This window comes from Bos javanicus, chromosome 16 (genome assembly GCF_032452875.1).
Source record: "Bos javanicus breed banteng chromosome 16, ARS-OSU_banteng_1.0, whole genome shotgun sequence".
Taxonomy (NCBI): Eukaryota; Metazoa; Chordata; class Mammalia; order Artiodactyla; family Bovidae; genus Bos; species Bos javanicus.
In genome coordinates, this window is record NC_083883.1 from 61,431,708 (window position 1) to 61,454,249 (window position 22,542).

At 40.4% G+C, this 22,542-nt stretch overlaps 2 protein-coding genes across 10 annotated transcripts in view; both read left to right on the forward strand.

The window, feature by feature from the left end:
- SOAT1 (sterol O-acyltransferase 1) overlaps positions 1-11,783 on the forward strand; it is a 61,704-nt gene extending 49,921 nt beyond the window's left edge. For 4 of the 5 annotated variants that reach the window (XM_061383332.1, XM_061383334.1, XM_061383333.1 and 1 more), the window contains 8 exons: positions 1,599-1,680; positions 1,968-2,013; positions 3,053-3,182; positions 4,425-4,522; positions 5,756-5,854; positions 6,904-7,039; positions 7,600-7,745; positions 9,562-11,783. In XM_061383332.1, coding sequence (XP_061239316.1) covers positions 1,599-1,680; positions 1,968-2,013; positions 3,053-3,182; positions 4,425-4,522; positions 5,756-5,854; positions 6,904-7,039; positions 7,600-7,745; positions 9,562-9,618 — 794 coding nt within the window. In that variant the 3' untranslated portion in view covers positions 9,619-11,783. Of the gene's footprint in view, positions 1-1,598; positions 1,681-1,967; positions 2,014-3,052; positions 3,183-4,424; positions 4,523-5,755; positions 5,855-6,903; positions 7,040-7,599; positions 7,746-9,561 lie in introns of those variants that run through there. The other variant, XM_061383336.1, reaches the window with a different exon arrangement.
- An 8,048-nt stretch (positions 11,784-19,831) lies between these two features.
- The window catches only part of AXDND1 (axonemal dynein light chain domain containing 1), a 78,885-nt gene continuing 76,174 nt past the window's right edge, over positions 19,832-22,542 (forward strand). For 2 of the 5 annotated variants that reach the window (XM_061383327.1, XM_061383331.1), the window contains exons 1-2: positions 20,042-20,113; positions 20,476-20,668. In XM_061383327.1, the coding sequence (XP_061239311.1) occupies positions 20,590-20,668 (79 nt within the window). In that variant the 5' untranslated portion in view covers positions 20,042-20,113; positions 20,476-20,589. Of the gene's footprint in view, positions 19,921-20,041; positions 20,114-20,180; positions 20,324-20,475; positions 20,669-22,542 lie in introns of those variants that run through there. The other 3 variants (XM_061383328.1, XM_061383329.1, XM_061383330.1) reach the window with 3 other exon arrangements.

The window sequence follows — 22,542 nt, forward strand, 5'->3', positions numbered from 1 at the left end:
CCTGAACCCCCCTCCCACTTCCCTCCTCACCCTATCCCTCTGGGTTATCCCAGAGCCCTGGCTTTGGGTGCCCTGCTTCATGCATCAAACTTGCCCTGGTCATCTATTTTACATATGGTAATATACATGTTTCAATGCTATTCTTTCAAATCATGCCACCCTTGCCTTCTCCCACAGAGTCCAAAAGTCTGTTCTTTACATATGTGTCTCTTTTGCTGTCTTGCATATAGGATCATCATTACTGTCTTTCTAAATTTCATATATATGCCTTAATATACAGTATTAGTGTTTCTCTTTCTGACTGACTTCACTCTGTATAATAGGCTCCGGGTTCATCCACCTCATTAGAACTGACTCAGATGCGTTCCAATGGGAAATGAGTAATATCCTATTTTATATGTACCACGACTTGCTTATCCGTTCGTCTGGCAGTGGACATCTAGGTTGCTTCCATGTCCTGGCTATTGTAAACAGTGCTGCAGTGAACATTGGGGTATATGTGTCTCTTTCAATTCTGGTTTCCTCAGTGTGTATGCCCAGCAGTGGGATTGCTGGGTCGTCTGGCAGTTCTATTTCCAGTTTTTTAAGGAATCTACCACTGTTCTCCATAGCGGCTGTACCAGTTTGCATTCTCACCAACAGTGTAAGAGCGCTCCCTTTTCTCCACACCCTGTCCAGCATTTATTGTTTGTAGACTTTTGGTGGTGGCTTTTCTGACTGCTGTGAGATGATACCTCATTGTGGTTTTGATTTGCATTTCTTTAATAGTGAGTTATGTTGAGCGTCTTTTCATGTGTTTATTAGCCATCTGTATGTCTTCTTTGGAGAAATGTCTGTTTAGTTCTTTGCTCACTTTTTGGTTGGGTTGTTTGTTTTTCTGGTGTTGAGCAGCACGCAGCTGCTTGTATATTTTGGAGATTAATTCTTTGTCAGTTGTTTCGTTTACTGTTATTTTCTCCCATTCTGAAAGCTGCCTTTTCACCTTGCTTATAGTTTCCTTCATTGTGCAAACGATTTTAATTAGGTCCCATTTGTTTACTGTTTCTATTTCCATTACTCTGGGAGGTGGGTCATAGAGGATTTTTCTGTGATTTATGTCAGAGAGTGTTCTGCCTCTGTAGAATGTTAATAGATTCATTATGCCTATGTGCTTTCTCCTTCCAAATCAAGGAGCCACAGGAATAACTTAACTTAAAAGAATTAAAAGTGAAGTCACTCACTTGTGTTTGACTCTTTGCGACCCCATGGACTATAGCCTACTAGTCTCTTCTGTCCATGGAATTTTCCAGGCATGAGTACTGGAGTGGGTTGTCATTTCCTTCTCTAGAGAATTTTCCTGACCCAGGGATTGAACGCAGGTCTCCCGCATTGCAGGCAGGTGCTTTAGCATCTGAGCCACCAGGGAAGCCCACAGAGGGATTGGTAATATTCAGTTAATTTAGGGATAAGAAGTCATCATTTTTGACAGAGCAAGAGGAAACATCATGAGCTAAGGAGAGGTAGCTATTTGTCTTCCCTATTATGTGCTTATTTTCCCCTTTCAGTTTTGCTGAAAGAAAATGAAGAGCCTCCAGTCTAACATAGTTTCCTTTTTCCAGGCACTGTTCCAGTACCCACAGTCAACCAGTACTTGTACTTCTTGTTTGCTCCTACCCTCATCTACCGTGACAGCTATCCCAGGTAATGGCACTAGGAAGCAGAAATGGGATAGCACCAGAATGTGCCAGGAGTGAGGCAGTTAGGTGGGCCAGTTCATGCAGGAGTACAGAGCAGGAGTCCCACTGGCGTAGGAAATCCCAAATGGTGATTCTAGCAACCTGATTGGATTGTAGTAATTCTCAACAGAATTATACATGTATTTCCTATGTCAAAAATGATGTTCTGTGTGGGGAAAATACTGTGAGGATCTTTTTTAAAGTTCAGTTATTTACTTTATTGAGAAAGTTGTTTTGTTTCTTCCTTTTTAGGACCCCCACTGTAAGATGGAGTTATGTGACTATGCAGTTTGCACAGGTAAATTTTTTTGTGCCTGAGGTTTGTTGATTGGTAGATGGGGATTTGAATACAATAATAACTTAATATATTTAAAATGTTGGTAAATTTATGTCTACCAGGAGCTCTAAAACTCTTACTGAAGTCTTATATATGTATATATATGTATGTGTGTGTGTGTGTGTGTGTATATGTATGTATTTTAATATTGTGGTAAAATCACATAGTGTACAACATACTGTTTTAACCATGTTTAACTGTACAGTTCAGTGGCACCAAGTACATTCATGTTATTGTGCAACTCTCACCATCATCCATGTCCCGAAATTTTTCACCTTCCTAAATTTCACCTTCACCCATTAAACACTAACTCCTTGTCCCCTCTCCTTACCCTAGCCTCTAGCATTTACCAGTGTTCTTTCTGATTCTATGAATTTGACTATTCTAGATATCTTGTGTAAGTGGAAACTCTTCCCAGTACAGTAACTGGTATTTGCTTTGCCAACACATCAAAAGTAATTTTCTATAATCAAACTTTTTACTGTAATTAAAGTAATTCTATGTGGTTACTTCCGTTTGCATCTACACTAATTTTCCCCTCCCTTTCTGTTTTTTATTTTATTATTAATATATATATATATGTATATGTAGATGTGGTCTGACACTCCCCCAACCCCTTATCTGTATCATAAATCCCAGAAGAACAAATTTTAAAATCTTGTGTCAGTCAAATACCCATTTATGAAATAGGTTTTTTTGTTATGGGTTTCATGTAACAGGAAAAGCAGATTTCAAAGTCTGATCTTTTAAAAATGCCATTTGGTAAAGGCTAGAGAATGGGTATGATAGATATTAGCCTTGAGTACTATCTCTGAAGGATTAAAGTTCAGCAATCTTATACACTCATGTTAAATGGTGTGTGTGTGTGTATATATATATATATATATATATATAAACATTAGTGTATGGATCACGTATGTATCTTTTGAAGGAAAAAAAATCACTTTTTATCTTTCCTGATCAAGCCACCATTATTATAATGATCTTTGTTATGTTCCAGGTTTTTGGTTGCCTTTTTTATGTGTACTACGTCTTTGAAAGAATCTGCACCCCCTTATTTCGGAATATCAAGCAGGAGCCCTTTAGCGCTCGTGTTCTGATCTTATGTATATTTAACTCCATCTTGCCAGGTAATGTGGGTACTGGTTAATATGGCCATTCATGAAATTGCAAGGAAAGCAGAAAGCTATTGCATATGAGCACCTTTGACTGACCTGCTTTTCACTATAAACTCATCTACACATCTATACCCATCTCTGATCTCTTTCCATATATCCCACAAATGAAGCATACTTCCTGTCTCTGGCTATTGTTTCCATTTGTCGTCTCACTTTCACTCAAGTTTTGCTTTCTCTGACTGTAGTGAATGCACATAGTCCATATTTATGCTTTATCTTCTCATTCACTGTTCAGTCACTGTACTCCGGCTCCTGATTGGACCAGGCCATTGAAATGGCCTTTATTAAAATCACTGACCTCCTCCAGTAGTTGGTTTAGCCCTTAATCTGTTTGATCTCCATGAAGCATTGAATGCTGTTGACCGCATGTTAAAGTCTCTCTTGCCCCTCTTATTCTTTCTGGCCATGCCGTACATAGCAGTGAACAGCTTAGTTTCCTTTACTTACTCTTTCTCTTTTCTCTACCCATTAAATGGTACTGTTTCCTGTCGTCATGTTCTCTCTTCCTTTCCCTCTCCCTGAGACATTTTCTAGTACCACTCCCTGCTTGCCCTTCAAGATTTACTCCAATAAATCTATCTGTCCTTCTGATAGAGTACGTGTTACTTACGTATATCTTCCCCACTAGGCTACAAATTCCGTAAGCTCAAGGATTGTGTGTTATAGCCAGGTCAGCCAGTCATAGTCTCTCCTACACAGTCTTACACATAGTAGACAATATTTTTGAAAGGGATGGGCATATAAATGAATATTTAAAAATACTGTGTAATGTATATAAAGTGCTGATGAACTTTGTTTATAGTGGAGATGCTATTTAGTATTTGGTATTAAAAAATAAACAGGCATTTGCCTGGTAGAGAGGTATTAGAAAGTTGCTTCCAGGTTGTGGGATGGATTCAAAGGCATGGAGTATTTTAGAATGACAGAAGTCTACTACCAAGTTAAGCCATACATTTAAGCATTTTCATTAAAAACAAACTGGGTCATTTTCATCTATAAAACCCACTTGGAAGAAAGTCATTTCTTTACTGGGTTGAAATAGCTTTCAAAAAATACCATATCGTTTCTGGAATGGATAAGGGGAATAATAACTTTAATTTTACAAAGTAATTTAGCTAAGCAAATGACAATATGTAATTAACTTACTAGTATATGAGCAATTTAGAAAGACTCTAATATTCATCTTATTTTTAGGTGCGCTGATACTGTTCCTTACTTTTTTTGCCTTTTTGCACTGTTGGCTCAATGCCTTTGCTGAGATGTTACGCTTTGGTGACAGGATGTTTTATAAGGTAACATGTACTTGGACCCATCATTCTCCTTTTCACGTTTTGTTTCCTCGTTGTTAAGTATTTGAATATTGTTGGCTACTAGCTTTTTAACATAAATGTTGTGAAGTCATTTTTCCCCACAGGTTTTACGAATATTAAGTCAGAAATTTTGTTGCTGATAAAGGTGGCATAGTCTTGTCTTTTCTGCTACCTCTAACATCTGCTGCCTTAGATCCACATTTGCTTTCTACTGGATCCCATACTGGTGATTATAGTGGGAAAGCATGTGTCCAGAGGGCATTCTGAGACTTTGCTGACTTTTTATTTGACTATTTATTTCATTTGAAATTGGCTGTCTGGTGCTGTAGGAGTGATGTCAGCAAATTGTTCTACGTAAGATTGTTCAACAGTTCATGAAGGAAGTAACGTTTCCCTCCTTTGTTTTGAAAGGCTTTAATTCTGCTTCAGATAGTATTCTTATGCTTCCAAAGTTGATACTAAGTTGTAGGCTGAGGCAGATTGGTTCATAGTGTTCTGCCCTAAGTTGCTTCAGTCGTGTCCGACTCTTTTTGACCCCGTGGACTGTAGCTTGCCAGGCTTCTCTGTCCGTGGAGTTCTCCAGGCAAGATTCCCTGAGTGGGTTGCCATTTCCTCCCCCAGTGGTATTCTGTAATCCTACCCAAAGCCCTCTAGAGTTTTGTTTGTTGATGTTTTGACAACATTCTAGGCCTACCCTAATGTTCTCTCAAAAAAGCAGTGAGTGTATAGGTTTTAGATGTCTTCTTCCACTGGTTTGATCTTAGAGGGAACAAGATACGCCTATGCTGTCTCACTTGTTGTGCAGCTTACATTTTGCTGTTTATGATACCAGCAAACTGATCTTGAGGGTTATCACACAGTCAGAGTCTGTGACCTTCAAATTCTCTCATTGTGTTTTAGCAAGGTAAGTGATTGTTACTTAGATGAACATTAGGTTACTTAATGATTATGTGGTGTGTCTTCCATCATAACTTGTTTGATGACGATGAGACACAATGAACCTGGGAACTTAATCATCCGTTGAATTAGGATTAATGTCACATTGAACACTAATAACCAAAATGCCTTTGAAGATTTTTCTGCATCAGTGTTTGACCAGCAATTTATCATCACACTCTCTGCATGTCTCATTATGTGCGTATGTTCTCTGGGAGGATTCAGGAGGTTTTGCTTTGGCTTTGTTTATGTGTTTACACCTTTGCTTTTTTTCCTCAGGATTGGTGGAACTCTACATCGTACTCTAACTATTACAGGACCTGGAATGTGGTGGTCCATGACTGGCTATATTACTATGCTTACAAGGACTTTCTCTGGGTGAGCAGTGAGGTTTAGTTGAAATTGTTGAAGAAACAGAGATTCTTTTCCAAAAAGTATTAGTATTGTACAGCTGAAAGAAATTATCCTTAGTTGTCCGCAATTTTCTTGTGAGCCCGTAAGGTCTCAGAAGTCTTCTGCTTTGAGTAGTCCTGCATAGAGGACCAGTGTATACAGGTGCTAGGATTAAGACCATGTCTTCACTCTGGATTTCACGGCTGCAATGTAAGAACGTGTGGAGGCATTTGGAGAAGCTGAAATGATCCACCCATAATGGTTGATTTTTTTTTTTTTTTTTTTAAGGAGTCTCATTGCTAACAGATAATCTCCAATCTCCCCCTTACTTTCTCCATTTGTTTTTTGTTTCTGTTCCTTTTGTTAAAAGTGGAGAAAGCTCCTATGGTCGAATTTACAACTCTCCAGTATAGGTTATTAATGTATGTCTTCCAGACATTCTTTACAACAGAATTTATTTAGACTGACTTAAATGTAGACAGTTAACACTGGTATCTGATTAACACTGATGTCTGGATTGTAGGTTTGAATTGTTAAGTAAGGGCACTATTGGCTGAATGACAGTGTGTTGTGGTACAAATGACAGTGTATGTGAATGTCCTTCACTTGTAAGGGTAGTTTGACTTAGGGATGAGGCAAGTCCCTTGTTTCTGAATCTTAGTTTTGTTACCTGTACAAATGGTACCTGCCCAGTCTACCGTACAGTGTTACTCTGTGTCCATTTATAAATGAAAACTAGGTTTTGTCAACCATAGTGTGTTACAGATATAAGTTATTAATGTTTTTGAAGATATGCTCAGTCTTTCAGCATTAGTTTTGGAAATGCCTCATGTAGTGAAATAAGGATTTTTAAGCACAAATGTTTTTTGTCATTATTTTAGTACATGTGTATTACTCCGAGGAGTAAACTTAGAAAAGCAAATACAGATCTGATTAAATGGGTGCCTTTAGTACGTTTTCAGTGTGTCTTGTGCAGTGCACGTTTGACGACTTACTTTTTGAAAGTTGCCCTTATGTTTTTCCTTTCACTGCAGTTTTTCACGAAGAGGCTCAGGGCAGTGGCCATGTTAGCTGTCTTTGCTGTGTCAGCCACGGTGCACGAGTACGCCTTGGCTGTGAGCTTGAGCTTTTTCTATCCAGTGCTCTTTGTGCTCTTCATGTTCTTTGGAAGTGAGTGTCTTGGCATCTCGTGAGTACTGAGTATAATGCTAAAAGAAAAACAGAACATTGATGTAGAAAACTAGATAGTAGTCATATCAAGGTAGTGTTTGTCAGATGGTAAGAACATTCATTTTGAGTAATTATACACAATTCTGTTGCAAGATGTTTACACTTTGATGTTGGGAAATGAGCTAAATAACCTCTTGAAGACTCATACAAACTATAAAAAACCTTGCCATTCTTAACACAGTGTTCACCCTCTGAAAAAAACTAACCCTTTTTTTGGGTGGGGTGGAGAGGGACAAGTTAGAATATGAATGCTTTCATGGAATATATATATTTTCACCTATTCAGAATACTGATTGATTTCTAAATAATCACTGATTAATAAGTTTTAACAATGAAGCTTCGTTTCTACTTATATGACCAGTGGCCAGAATAGAACTGTATGTACACAGTTGAAGCTGTTTATGGTAACTGAATGATTATAGCAAACATCTGAGTCTCCTAAACTCCTGGTAGATTGTTTTGATGACTGTATGTAACTTTTGTTGTTTTCATAACTTTAGTGGCTTTCAACTTTATTGTCAACGATAGTCGGAAAAGACCAATTTGGAATGTCCTGATGTGGACTTCCCTCTTTGCTGGCAATGCAGTCCTCCTGTGTTTTTATTCTCAAGAGTGGTATGCACGTCAACACTGCCCTCTGAAAAATGTGAGTCTTCAATCAAACTGGAGTAGAAGAGTAACCTATTTGTCCTCTGATTATGAGAGTTGTGGGCAGGATTAAGGGGAAGGGAGTAGTGGAGACGGTGATTAATTAATGTTAAGGGGAGGGAAATGTGGAATAAAAGCAGTAACTTATCTAATCTTACTGTACTGTCCTTGAACTTTTCTTTTGTTTTCTTCCCATGAACTCTCCTAGTTCTTGGTTCTGTCTCTCTTTTTTCCCTCCTCATCTGATTTTTCTTTAGCTCCTTCTAATATTCTTCCTGTGCCCTGAAAATGCAGGTCTTCTCCAGGGTTTTCTCAGTGGCATGTATATCCATTCAAACCCACAAATATTTATCTTTTACCTCTTCCTTCCTAAAGTAATAAACTCTTCATAACAGTGTTCTGGAGAAGGCAATGGCACTCCACTCCAGTACTCTTGCCTGGAAAATCCCATGGGCAGAGGAGCCTAGTGGGCTCCAGTCCATGGGGTTGCTGAGGGTCGGACACGACTGAGCGACTTCACTTTCACTTTTCACTTTCACGCATTGGAGAAGGAAGCGGCAATCCACTCCAGTGTTCTTGCCTGGAGAATCCCAGGGACGGGGGAGCCTGGTGGGCTGCCGTCTATGAGGTCGCACAGAGTTGGACACGACTGAAGTGGCTCGGCAGCAGCAGCATTCAGGGATTGAACCTGCGTCTCTTTCGTCTCCTGTATTGGCAGGTGGATTCTTTACCACTGCACTACCTGGGGAGCCCATAACTAAAGATACCCGAAATCAAATCAGTCCATTTCCCTTCTAAAGCTTCTGCTGTCCACCCTGATTTTGCTGTGCTGCTCTCAACCCCTCCTTATTTCCTACGAATCCCCTTTGTGCATTTGAACCAGTTGCTCTGAACTCTGTCTCTCGTCAGTCTCCTGCTCACTCAGATTTCACCTGTCAGATTTTATCAAAATCCAGTTTGGATGCAGTGTCATCCGTGAAGCTTTTTCCAATTCTTGTTCCATCTCTTTTCTATTTCTGAACTTTCTCCTCTTCCTCATTTAGATAATTCAGTAATTTTAAACTTTGTATTATTATAGTAATTTGTGTATATTATCATCCTTATCCCACCACCATTTAGATTTTGGGTGGTGCTCATAAAATAAAACACAAGATACAGAAAAAGGGTAATGTCTATTTGGAATTTGGTCAGGAGTCCATGCAGCTTTGTAAATTTTGCTGGACTTAGCCTCATGTAAAGCTTCTAAATCAAGTAAATCTGTGCTGTAGATAAAAATGATGAACTTTTTTTGAATTAGTGAGCTGCTTATAGCTTAAATGCTGGAAGGCATTTAAGACATGTACAGTACGTGGGCTTCCCTGGTGGCTCAGTGGTAAAGAGTCTGTCTGCCAATGCAGGAGACATTTGGGTTCGATCCCTGATCTGGGAAGATCTCACATGCTGCAGAGCAGCTAAGCCTATGTGCCATAGCTATTGAGCCGTTGCTCTAGAGCCTGGGAGCCACAACCACTGAGCCCACGTGCTGCAACTCCTGAAGCCCATGCACCCTAGAGCCTCTGCTTCACAACAAGAGGAGCCACCACAATGAGAAGCCTGCACGCTGCAACTAGAGAGTAGCCCCACTCGCCGCAACTAGAGAAAAGCCCAGGCAGCATCAAAGACCCAGTGTAACCAAAAATAAACAAATAAATACATAATAAAATTTTTAAACAGACAGTACAATACGTAACAGCACCCCCTTAATCTACCCCATACCTCATATGTACAGAGCATACAAATAAACTACTCTTCTTTTTTTTTTTTTCCCCTTGCAGCCCACATTTCTGGATTATATCCGGCCACGTTCCTGGACTTGTCGTTACGTGTTTTAGAAGCTTGGATATTGTTTCCTTCCTTGACACTGAAGATTGGGTATTACCTGACTTGGAGCCAGCATCTGTTTTCAGCCATCATGAAGTTATCTGTGTTATTTGGACCACTTCAGGCTTTACAGATGGCTCACTCCATTCCTAGGTCACCTGAAAATGAGCTGTTAAAAGTTTACTGGAAGTTTGGACACTTTTAAGCAGTCAATTTTTTTCCTTTTTGGGAAAAGGGAAACTTGTAGCTGATGTAACAACAGATTTTTGCTAAGTCATATCAGCTTAAATCTCAGAAATTTGGTTTTGTTTCTTAACTCCATCTAATTAGAGACCAAACATCATGTTTTTTTGGCCACTGAATTAGCCAGAATGCTGCTGAAGAAATCACTTAAGTACCTGTGGCTTAGAAATTTTTTCATGCACACTATTGGAATGTATGCTAATAAACCATGCAATTGGGAAAGAAAATAATGTGGAATGTTTTCCTGTTTCTAGTAGAGAAAATATCTATTTTTCCAAATATAATCTTATTACATATCCTAATTTGTATTTTTAAGTTCAGGTCTATTCAATTTTTATCTTGTTTTTGCTATACTATGTAGTCATGATATCTGTGAAGCAAAATTATCCCTTACACCTTGAATTCTTGAGTTTGCATCCATAATATTATATATCGAGGGGGACAAAAGCAGGAAGAGAAAAAGGAGTGAGGCCGGACAAAGAAAAATATTTTCTAATGTATGAAGCAGTTTTGAAAAAGAACTTGCAGAATCAATCACGTGTTTAAACTATTTTATTGTAGAACTTATGTGGAAGATAAATTTTTTGTTGTTGTTTAAACTTTCAGGTAATAATTTCTTTGAAGTTATTTAGAAGTAACCATTGGTATAGTTGTTTTATCTAATGAATACTGACCTCCGTTGTTTTGCAGACTAGTGAGTCTGTATCATAAGTATTAATCACAACCATTAATATTAAAGGGAATACTAAAGATCCAGAGAAGCTGGCTTCTGCATTCACTCAATTATTCTTAATGGTAGTATACTTTAGGTACAGTAAATAATAGATGGTCATTTTCAAGAAAATGTACTTTATTGTGTGATGTTCCCATGGTATAAGATGCCTAAGGCTAATAATACAATGTGGTGTGCAGGAATTATTTTGGTTGTTTATATGAGGTATGATTATGTCTGTAAAGATGGAGCTTTGGAGACCATGTAGGTCCACCCCAAAGAAGGGAGACTTAATTACTCAAAACTGGGAAAGCAGCCAACTTGAGAAGCTATTGTCTTGGTATTCTAGTAGCCCTATTGCTGTCTAGAAAGTTGTGAGAAGTCTTTTTCCAATTGATGTAACGTCAGTCTGAACCTCACAGAAAGGTACGTAAAATTTCTTAAAAGTCATAACTGTTGTGTGTGCTGCAAGTGCCCAGCTAAGGCCCCTCTTCTATTTCCCGTATTTTTGGTCCAGCTGAGCTTAGGCAAATCCAGCCTCAACAGACAAAACCGTACCTCAAGGAAGGTTATTTTTAAAAGGTACTCCACATGTTCCTAAGCAGTAATTATCTGTACAGTGGTATTGTAGTTGTAATGGAATAACATTCCAATAAGACTGCTTTAATATAGCTCACAATTTCCAGCATTTTTCTAAAAATTAAAATGAGTCTATCACTGGAACTTAGAACTACATTTTAAATACAAAGAGGGAGCTGAGAAAAGCACACTGGTTTAAGATGTGGTTATGAATAAGCCAGTCTACTGAAGCGAGAGAATGGAATTCTTAGGTCTGTATTTTTTGTTCAGTACTGTGAATGTACACTCCATTGAGAGGACTTTTGCTGTGTACTCATTCTGAATACTGTATTTATTAGACTGATCAAGGCTGGGTTTTGTTTGTTTGTTTTTAAACTCTCATCCTCCCTTTGTTTATTAGTCCTTTTTTTTCTACCCAAGATTTTAAAGTGACAACAAATAATATGTATATAATTATAGACTGTTTAGAATGATTAGACTGTCCTAAGATATTTTGAGAAATACTTAAAGGAAAAGCCACTTTCTGTGAAAGACATTAGTTTAACAGCCATGATCTTAATATTAGCTGCTTTTATTGAAAGTCTTGCCTTTAGAGAACTACTTACACTCTTCTAAACAAATAAATTAAACTAAAACTTCTTACTAATGTGTTTCAGAAAGATTTATTGAGTTTGTTTTTTCATTCCCTTCTTTTGTTAATAGCGGTGGAAATGATTTTCACTTATGGAATGATACTTTTTTCCTTTTGAAAAGTAATGAGGTTAACATTTCTTTCCTATAAAGTATTAATTAATTAATTTTCTATAGAGTATAATCATTAGTTTGAGTGTGTTACCTAAGAGAACAACTAAGATCTCTAATGTCATACATTTGTCAGATGCTTTTATTGTTGGTTCTGGATAGGGAAGGAAAATGGAGGGTGCTTTTATTGGTTTTTGGTGGATTAATTACTGCAATTGCCTAGGTAAAGTTGCTTCCTCATGTTAGAGCTTAATTAGAAAACCAAGGCTGCAATTCATTTAGTATGGGCAATTTTCATCATAATATAAAAACTATACTTGCCTGAAAAATTGAATCCTGAAGTCTTTATAGGAAACATAACAGAACATTGTGTGTTGTAAAAGTTCGTTACATGGGCTACATAGGCTAAAAAGATGTAAGTTATGAATTGTTGAAGCCTTTTATACAAAAATATTTTTGTTTTGTGTAGAATTATGTAATTTTGAATAAAGTTCATTGTTCTCTCCGGGGGAAAATGACGAAGATAAACTAGCATATCTGTGGTAAGTAGGTGGCCTAATACATAATACAGTGTAGTAGTTTAAATACGTTAGTTTTGAAACCTTTTAAGAAAAATTAAATTGTTAGGCTTAAGCCCAGCATATAAAACATAAAATATAGCTGCTTCTGGTTCAGATCGGGATATAGGGCTGGAGCCCTTCTTGTTTGGTTATACCCATTTCCTGCTACTCAGAATACCCCATTTGTAAACCACCAGTGTGGCAAAAACAAAAAAGTCCATGTACAGACTTGTAATTAAGATAACCTCATACTTACCAGCAGTGGGACCCAAAGTTGCTGAATTTATCAGAGCCACAGTTTTCCTTCTCTGTAAAATGGGGATAATAACTACCTCACAGGGTTGCTACAAACAAGTAGCCCTGGTAGAAATAGGGCCTCATTATTTTCTTACTCTCCATAAATTTCAAACCTAAATCCTTAGTATTATTTCATTGGAATACTTAAAAAAAAAAGACCCGGGCAAGGAAAATGTTTCCTGCACACTCCCAAGAATATATACTTTTCTTTTAAATAGATTCGCAGGGTGATGTGCATTGGCTTTGCACCTTGATATAATAGACTCTCGTGTAATAGAATTGGTAACAAGATTGCTAAAAGCATTCCTGTTGCCAACTCCAAAATTACTTTCAGATTTATCTGTTTAGTATTAGGGTAGGGTGGCAAACTTCTAAGAGGAAATTTTACTTGCCTGAATAATTGAATCCTGAAGTCTTCATAGGAAATATAATGGAACATTATATGTTGTAAAAGTTGGTCACATGGCCTACTTAGCCTAAAAAAGGTACAAGTTATGAATTTTTGAGGTCTTTTATGCAAAAAATACTTTTGTTTTCTGTGGAATTATGTAAGTATTTCTGCTTTTACCTAAGTATTAAGTGTTTAGAACTAGTGTATATAATACTTAGAAATCGTGGAGGTAAAGGAGACTTATTAGGCCTTTCTTGTGCCAATATAAGAATACTTCTAGTCTTAGAAGGTAGAATAAATCTCTAAATGGAAGACAGTTCATACTTCTGTTAATAAAGCTTAAGTGACTTATTTACTAATGGAAAATTCCATGTAACTTACATGGTTTATGTAGTAGTTGTGTGTGTGTGTGTTTACTGTCAAAGAAAGCTCTGCCTTGGATATTCTTCACATCTCCAGGCTTTTATGTTGATGGCTCAGAAATGGAAGGAACTGGGACATAAATGTTTTGAAGAATAAATGAATATTATTAGTGAAGCTTATGTAAGGATTCACTGAAGCCTCTGTCAGGTCACAGAGTGCTGGAACCCAGTTTTTAAAGAAGGTAGAATACGGCTACACTGGTTGAAACAGAGGAGTCCTCCTTGCTTGGTGCACTGGTGCTCTTCCCCACCCTGAATTTAATGCCCAGTTTGAAAGTCAATAGATGCTAAAATTCATAAGCTTTAGGTTAGTAGGAAAGCTGTGCAAGCCATATAATCTAAATCCTTAATAAAGTTTGTCTTCCCTGTAAAGACTTACTCTGAATAGCTAATTTAGATTTGAGAAAAATAGAGGCCTAATTTCAGAAGTGGTAGTTTTTAAAAAAAATCTAAAACTATCTTTGTACTCCATTTTTTCTAAATGCTTTCTTCCTTATTTCTACATTATTACATTCACACTTCTGCAGTGAATATGCCCCTCCCAACAGAAGGCCAGCCTTTATGCTAGCAGATACATCAATCACTGTGCTTTGTGGTGCTCTTTAGTTTATCTTAATGAAGTAGCCTAAACATCCAAGGTGTTTAGAATTAAAAGGGGCCATAGAGATTATATTGTTTTTATTTTCAACCCTTTGCTCATATTTCTATCAGCTGTTAGCCCCAAACCCAGAGATCTAAGCATATAAACACAGAAGCAATGAAGCAATAGAACTGTCCAGTTGATTCTGAAACATCACGTATTGAAGGTGTTTGTGCCAGGCACTATGCTTGGTATTGAGAAATACGACGACTGAAAAGAGAGGTTTTCTGCCCTTCTGACATTGGTTTTTCAGACTAGAGGCATATACAAAACTGTTAGGTGTCATTTTGGGGGGGCTCCAAAGAGCTCTGGTACCATAGTCCTTTATATCTCAACACTGAAAAGAATTTAGCAAGAGGCAAAGTGAGAGATTTTGAGAGAAGTGATTTATTAGAATAGGACACTGTGAGGTTTACAAGTGGACAGGTGAGAAAGGCTGTATCCCAGAACTTACTGGGGCTACAGTTTTATAATCAGAGTAAAAGTGGGGAAGGGGAGAAGAACTTCTTTGACCTTCTTGAGTAGACAGACATTATGCTTCCATCGTCAGCTCCTCCTCCAGGTTGAACAGTGGAGTTTTCTTGTCCCTACATGACCAAACTAGATCTACAAGCTTACTGTTTTTTTATGTGTGCAGAGAGTATGTCCTAGGGACCATCAGCTTACTGAGCTCACTGGGCAGGGTGTGAGTCTCACACCACCATTGTTTTATTATTTGGGGGGCATGTCTCATGCTTCTGTTACATGGTTTTGTGGTTAAGCAAACCTGCTCTGTTGAGTAATCATAAAGGGGTCTCCCCCCTTCTTTTTTTCTATTTACAACTCCCTAGTGGTACTAACTGTTTAATCACCTGCATGTCCCTTTACTCTGTCCCTATTTCCCTCCTCCAGTTGTTTAACCTTTTGTGCTTAAAAGTGGGTAAAGGGCAATCGATCATTAGCTACTTCTGGATGAGACGAGACGTAGGTCAGCCTAGTGAAGGGGTAACATCTGGCTGTCCCTTCTCTGTTGGGAGAACTGTAAGTCAAATGTCATTCTGGTTAGCAGCATCCTTTTTAGTTACCCCTCTTAGATGTTAAGCATTGGAGGATGAATCTACAAAAAGATTGAAAAGAAATACAGCAATAAGCATTAGAAAAGTCATTAAATTCTTAATTAAATTACATGGTGGATTTTAACATGAGAAGAAAACTTTTCAATAGCTAACTATTGCTCTGGTGAAAGCTTCTGTATTTATGGAAATGGCTGTTCCAACCAAGGCGATTATCCCAGGGGAAACACACCCAAGGGTGAGGAGAGACCTTTGTACTCCAGGTTAACCAAGGGGGTAATTTTCCGTTTAGCTATTACCTATAGCTATGCAAGTTATCACTAAGTGCCCCTATGGTTCTGCCTCCAAGAGACATTTCTGATAAAAATCAAGAAATGCACTTTTTTCAGTGTCTGATCTAAATCTGGCAGATAAGTTGAGGAATTTTTCTGAGGACCCTGATCATTTCACACAGGAGTTCACCTGGTTAATCAGATCTTTTGATTTCACCAGGGGGAATTTACAGATTTTTATCTCACTGCTACACCCCTGAGAAAGAATAGCATATGATACTGGTAGCCAGAATCCATGCTGACGAAATGACAGCCCAAGCCCAAGAGGGCCATTCAGTACACCAGGTGGGGAACAAAGCTGTCCCCAAGGCAGATCCACGATGAAATCACTAAATTTATTGATAGGGATAGATGGGGTCATATGATTGTTTTTAATAAGGTATAAAAAAGTTACAGTGAAGCCTGCTAATTAGGAAAAAAGTGGAAGAAGTACAACAGGGACCAGATGAAAATTCTGCCCTTTTTCAAGGGAGATTAGTGAAAGCTTTTTAAAAGTATACAAATGTGGATCCCCCTTTCCCAAGGAACAGGCCCTTTTGGCTATGCATTTCATACCCAGTCTGCCCCAGACATCAGACACAAAATTTAAAAAACAATTGCTGGTCCTCAGACCCCTATGAGCTATTTGGTCCAACTGGTTTATTTGATTTTTCAATAACAGAGATCTAACCAAAAAGGTGGAGTGCACCCAGAGAGATAAACAAAAGGCCCAAATGCTGACAATGGCTTTGTCCACTTAGGACAACCAAGGGGAGACCAGGCTTTCTGTGCTGTTTGGCCATGGTGGGCCACAAGGCCCATGGGTACCCAGACAAAATCATTGTGCCCTGGGTGGACAGAAGACATCGGGAGCCAAGATTGCAATCGATGGGCCCTTTGCAAGCAGCCAGGGCTTTGGAGGGGCTTCCCTGGTGACTCAGATGGTAAAGAATCCGCCTGCAGTGCAGGAGACCCAGGTTTGATCCCTGGGTCGGGAAGATCCCCTGGAGAAGGAAATGGTTACCCACTCCCAATATTCTTGCCTAGAGAATTCCATGGACAGGAGCCTGGTGGGCTGCAGTCCATGGGGCCTCAAAGACTAGATAACGACTGAGTGACCAACAGGGCATTGGAAGAGGAAATGCCTCAGATGCAGAGAGTGATGGGGGTCCCTCAGCCTTCGATGCTTTCACAGTCAGAACGCCACTGGGGTCCAAGTCCACGAGTGGCTTTGCCTAGAGATGCCATCTATATAACTAACACCAAAAAACAGTTCTGTCCCTCGAGGGGCAGGGAAGCCATTTTCATCACCAAAGGATGTTAACAAAAAATAAAGAGATTAAATCTATACTGAGAAGACCCTCAAATATAAAACATTCTAGGCCTAACTAAAACAGATTGAGGCCTTAAGTGATCCTCTTCCAGATTTGGAAACTGCTTGGGGTAAAACGGTTTGAATCTTCAAAATCATGGTCATAATTTCTTTTAATGATTTTCTAATGCTTACTGCTGTATTTCTCTTAAATTTTTTGTAGACTCATCCTCCAATACTTAACATCTAAGAGGGCTAAAAGGATGGTGCTAACCAGAATGACATTAACTTGCAGTTCTCCCAATAGAGAATGGACATTCAGCCAAGTTTTTACTCCTCCTCCAGGCAGGCCTATGTCCCTTCTCACCTGGAAGTAACCACCTTTCAATCATTGCCCTTTACCCGCTTTTAAGCATAAAAGGGTAAACACCTGGAGGAGGGCGTGATAGGGACAGAGTAAAGAGACATGGTCTTCCCAGGTGGCTCAGTGGTAAAGAATCAACCTGTCAGGCAGGAGATGTGGGTTTGATCCTTGAATTGGGAAGATCTCCTGGAGAAGGAAATGGCAACCCACTGTAGTACTCTTGCCTGGAAAATCCCATGGACAGAGGAGCCTGGTGGGATGCAGTCCATGGAGTTGCAGAAGAGTTGGAAATGACTTAGCAACTAAAGAACAATAAGTGATGAAAACTAATCCCACCAGGGGGTTGTAAATAGAAAAATTGTGGGAGGCCCCTGTAAGTTAATGATTATGCAATGGAGCAGGTTTGCTTAGCAACAACACCATGCAACAAAAGCATGAGACATGCCCCAAATAATAAAGTAATGGTGGTATGAGACCCACATCCTGCCCCCTGAGCCCAGTAAGTTAATAATCCCTAGGACATGGTCTCTGCACACATGAACAGTAACTTGCAGACCTAGCCTGACCATGTAGGGACAAGAAAACTCCCCTGCTCAACCTGGAGGAGGAGCTGATGATGGAAGCATGATGTCTACTCAAGAAAGTCAAAGAAGTTCTCCTCCCCGCTTTTCCTTTGATTATAAAACGGTAGCCCAGCAAGTTTTCCTGGTGTGAAATTTCCCACCCACTTGTAAACCTCACAAGTATCCTATTCTAATAAATCATTTCCTATCTATCACTTGTGTGCACAGTTGTGTCACACTCTGCGACTCCCCAGACTTCTGCCAGGCTCCTCTGTCCATGGGATTCTTCAGGCAAGAATACTGGAGTGGGGTGCTATTTCTTACTCCAGGGGATCTTCCTGACCCAGGGATTGAACTGGAGTCCTTTGTGTCTTCTGCATTGGCAGGTGGATTCTTTACCACTGGGCCACCTGTGAAGTCCCACATCTATCACTTGCAGTTGTGTCCGACTCTGCGACCCTATGGACCGCAGCACGCTATGCTTCACTGTCCATCACCAACTTCCGGAGCTTGCTCAAACTCCTGTCCATCCAGTTGGATGGTGATGCCATCCAACCATCTCATCTGTCGTCCCCTTCTCCTCCTGCCTTCAGTCTTTCCCAGCATCAGGGTCTTTTCCAATGAGTCAGTTCTTTGATTCAGGTGGCCAAAGTATTGGAGTTTCAGCTTCAGCATCAGTCCTTCCAGTGAATATTCAGGACTGATTTCCTTTAGAATTGACTAGTTTGATTTTGCAGTCCAAGGGACTCTCAAGAGTCTTCTCCAACACTTTGCCTCTTGCTAAATTCTTTTCTGCACTGAGACATAAAGGACTATGGTACTGCAGCTCTTCAGAGCCCCTGACATGACACCTAAACAGCTTCATCTAAATGCAAGGATTCCACCAGCACTACTTGGCATTAAGATTCCGTCTTAATACAAAATGATCCTGAATCTGGGCAGCAGAACTCCGAGGCTTTCCAGGGGACAGACATCCCACCCCACATCCCCTGCCTCCTGTTTGTAGAAAAGCTTTAGCCTTCTAGGCCTTCCCCAAGTTCCAAAGAGCAAATTCAGAGAAGTGAGAACACTTAGAAACAAAACAAGTGAGATAAAATAACAGTTTAAGCAAGTCAAGGACACTTAGTTCCTACTCAAAGGCTATGGATAAATATTCTGAGCCATATCCTCCAGTTGTTTTATAGATAATAACCCCACCACCAGTGGGAAGACAGTGAATGCTCATGAAAGCACATAGACCCCAGACCGTTTGAAACAGTAAGGTTGATGTTGAAATAACACGTGGTTAACTCGCCACTAATCCGCAATGAATCAGAAAAATGTCTACAAGCTGATCAGGGGCCTGTGGCCAGTTTCTCACCTTGCTTTTGAAAACCTCACTGAGAGCCATCAGGGAATTCTGGTCTTTTGAGCCTGCTCTCCTTGCTTAGCACCTTTCGATAAAGTGTATTTTCCTTTATCATAATCAGATGTCAGTCAATTGGCTTTGCTGTGGGTCAGGTACAGCAGAGCCGATCATGGTGGTGTTGAGAGGGGGGTTTCAGCATCTCTCTTCCAATGTATTTATCACATAACTTCCTGTGAACAGGTTTTTAAGCAGTAAGACCCAACGATTTGATCGGGTTGTCTCTGCCTGAGGTGCAATTTCCCCACCGACCTCCAGCTAAAAAGTTCTGTACCTAGGAATGCCTTCCGCCCGCAGGGAAAGTGGGGGTCGTGGTAGGGGTTGGGGTATGAGGGGAGCGGATGCAAGTGGCTCTGAAGTATCCAAGGAAGACTCGATGGAAATGCCAAGGACAGAGGCAGCATCCGCAATAATGCCTCAGTTGATAGGATTGATGGGAACTCAGTACTTGTTGATCACCCCATTTCCCCTGAATTTGGCTTCTGGAAAAACTGAGGAAACAAAAAAGTGGAATGAAGGGACGGCGAAACACTCGCTCGAGTCGGACCCCGCCTTTGGTCCCAAGGTGAGAGAGTGGGGAGGTCGAGGGGGTGGGGCGCGGGGCGCGACACTGGCTAGCGCCTGCGCCCTGGCGCCCACCTGCTTCGGAAGCCCTGGGATCCACTTTCTGACTCCGTGAGAACGGCTAGATTAAACGTTTTTATTCCTCATGCAACTGAAAGTGAGTTAGGATTTAAAACACATCCGATCCCCGAGAGACTGTTTCTTAGCCGTCTTCGTCGTCCGCCGGCACCGCCGAAGGCAGCCGCCATTGAGGGTTGCCAAGGCGCGGGGTCCTGGGTTTCCATGACAACACGAAGGCGTCCGGGAAAAGGCGTGGCGACAAGATGTCTGGCGGGAAACACAATTTACGGGTACGGGTTGCAAGTGTCCGTTTCCCATCACTTCTGACGGCAGAAACGAGGTCGAGCTCTGCCCGACCTCGAGTCGGTGAAGCTGCGAGCGCTAGGGCGGCTTGTGGGGAAGCCGGGATCCAGCCGACTCGCCTCGAGCCAGGGGCGCCCTTAGGTGGTGCCGGTGGTCGGAGAGGTGGGTCCAGGGTGTCCTTCCCGGCCTGGGCCCAGGTATTTTAGTTGCATCAGATATCTTGGGAGAGCCCAGAAATCTCCCCAAAGAAAACCCAAGGTAGATGAATTGTAAACTCCAAATTTAACATGAACACTAAACGGGTATCCCTCCCTCCCTCCCCTTCTATGTCTCTCTTTTTTCCCTGCAGGTCTGTGTTGCAGTTCTGCCAAACCCAAGTACTGTATGCCGGTAATATGTTTGTAGATTAGCTTTCCGGAGGGGTATTTCAACTAATTACAGAGAGTGCTAGGCCTTGCTTATAATGTCAATCCCGAAAACACCCTCCACGTCAACACCTGAGGGCAAAAACTTGAAAATCTCTGCATCCAAGGAAGAGACAGGTAACGTTCGTCAAGGCATAAGTAATCATGACCATAATCAGAAATCACAACCATTCACTTTTTTCCTTAATCTGAGATTTCAGATACTTTTATTAATTTTGTTTTGCCAATATACTTGTTTAAATAAAATCAAAAGCCTTGCCTTTTATAATATTTTGCAGTCCTACTCGGCATAAGGATTGTAATTTTTTTTTTTTTCAAATGCTGATGAGTTTTATATTGTTCTAAATTCAACCTATTTTAAGTACCAGTGGTGGTTTGAAACAGTACTTTCTGGGGTTTTGGGGTTTTTTTTGTTGTTGTTAAGGAACTAGTTTGTATCAGGTTTTAGTAATTACTCTGAATGAAGGTACTTGTATAAGATTTTCCTTCATATATAGATGTGCAGATCTGTTCTAGAATAAGAATCTGCCAGACTCATTTCTCCCCTTGTTATGTTAAAGCCTCCTCCAGCTTACCTACATCTTGTTTTTAGGAGAGACTCTGCTAAAATCTACTTACCTTTTTTTTTTTTTCTTATTTCTTCTGATATTCTGGCTCCATCCCAAACTCGCAAGAGATAAAGATTTGGTAATATGAACTTTAGGTGTTCTGATGTTCATTAAAGCATGATACATCCTTACAAAAATTAAAATAAACCATGCTATGTGAGAAGCATAGATTAGTGGAGAGTTCTTTAAGGAGAGTGACAGCCCAGCCCTCCTTGACTAACTACATAGGAGACTTTTCCTATATTAGGTGTTCACCTTCTCTTTATATCATCTGCCCTCATTGAACTCTGCAGAACATTCTTTGTACTGAGTGTTACCTTACTAATTTGGTCAGATTATTCTACTCCTTTTTTTGTTTGTTTTTTTTTGAGCAAGCTCTGGGAGTTGGTGATGGACAGGGAAGCCTGGCATGCTGCAGTTCATAGGCTTGCAAAGAGTTGGACACTACTGGGCGACTGCACTGAACTGTTTCTACTCTTTTCATTTCTAACAATCGCAATTCTACTGTTAAATCCAACTCAAATCCCTTCCACTCTGTAAATGTTCCAATTGAATTTTCACCTTTGAACTTAGAAAAAATTACTAATTTGACAGTTTTGAAGAGATTTCTTTTGTGATTTTCATATCAGAGGGTAAATAGACATTCCCATCATCTTTATGCTGTCCCAGTTAACTGATCAAGTTAAGTGAGTTGTTTTCAGTTTTGAATTTGGAGTAATGGAGGTTTATCATTGTACATGAGTTTTTTAACTCATGTCTGATCTGAGTGTAACAGAGCAGAATGAGCGCAGCCCTTAGCAGCCAGCCATTACTGTGCCTCATTATTCCACACCCTGTTACTAGGCAACAGGTCTTGCTCAGCCGAGGCTTGGTGCCTTAGTGCGCCCCGCTTGCAAGCAACCAACTTGCAACCAATGAAGGGTTGTCAATTGTCCTTCTCAGCCGTTGGTCAACACCGCAGTGGCCCGCTGATAACTGTCAATGAGGGATCATTGGGGAAGTGATTCAATCAAGGATCAGTGGTGTGGTGGTCATCAGGTGGAGAGTGAGGTAAGAGACAGATACAGGTCTTCTCCTGGAGGCTCTCCAGCTTACCCAGTTTTGGGCCTAGGTGAGCTGGAGGGTCTAGGGAACAGCCTGTGGGGCTCCAGAGCCCTCATTAAGGCCCTCCACTAGCCTTGGTCCAGGCCTTGAGGCAGCAGTGAAATTCGCCCTTCCCTGTCTCTGAGACCTAAGAGCAATGGCTGTCTGCCTGGGTCGCAATCTGTGAGACCTGGTCTCCCCGACTTGGGCGGCCTAAGGAAGCAGAGGGCCATCTGGGTTGGATGCCTGGCTCCCTCATGGATGACAGCTGGGCAGGGTGTGGGAACCTGCCAACTGAGC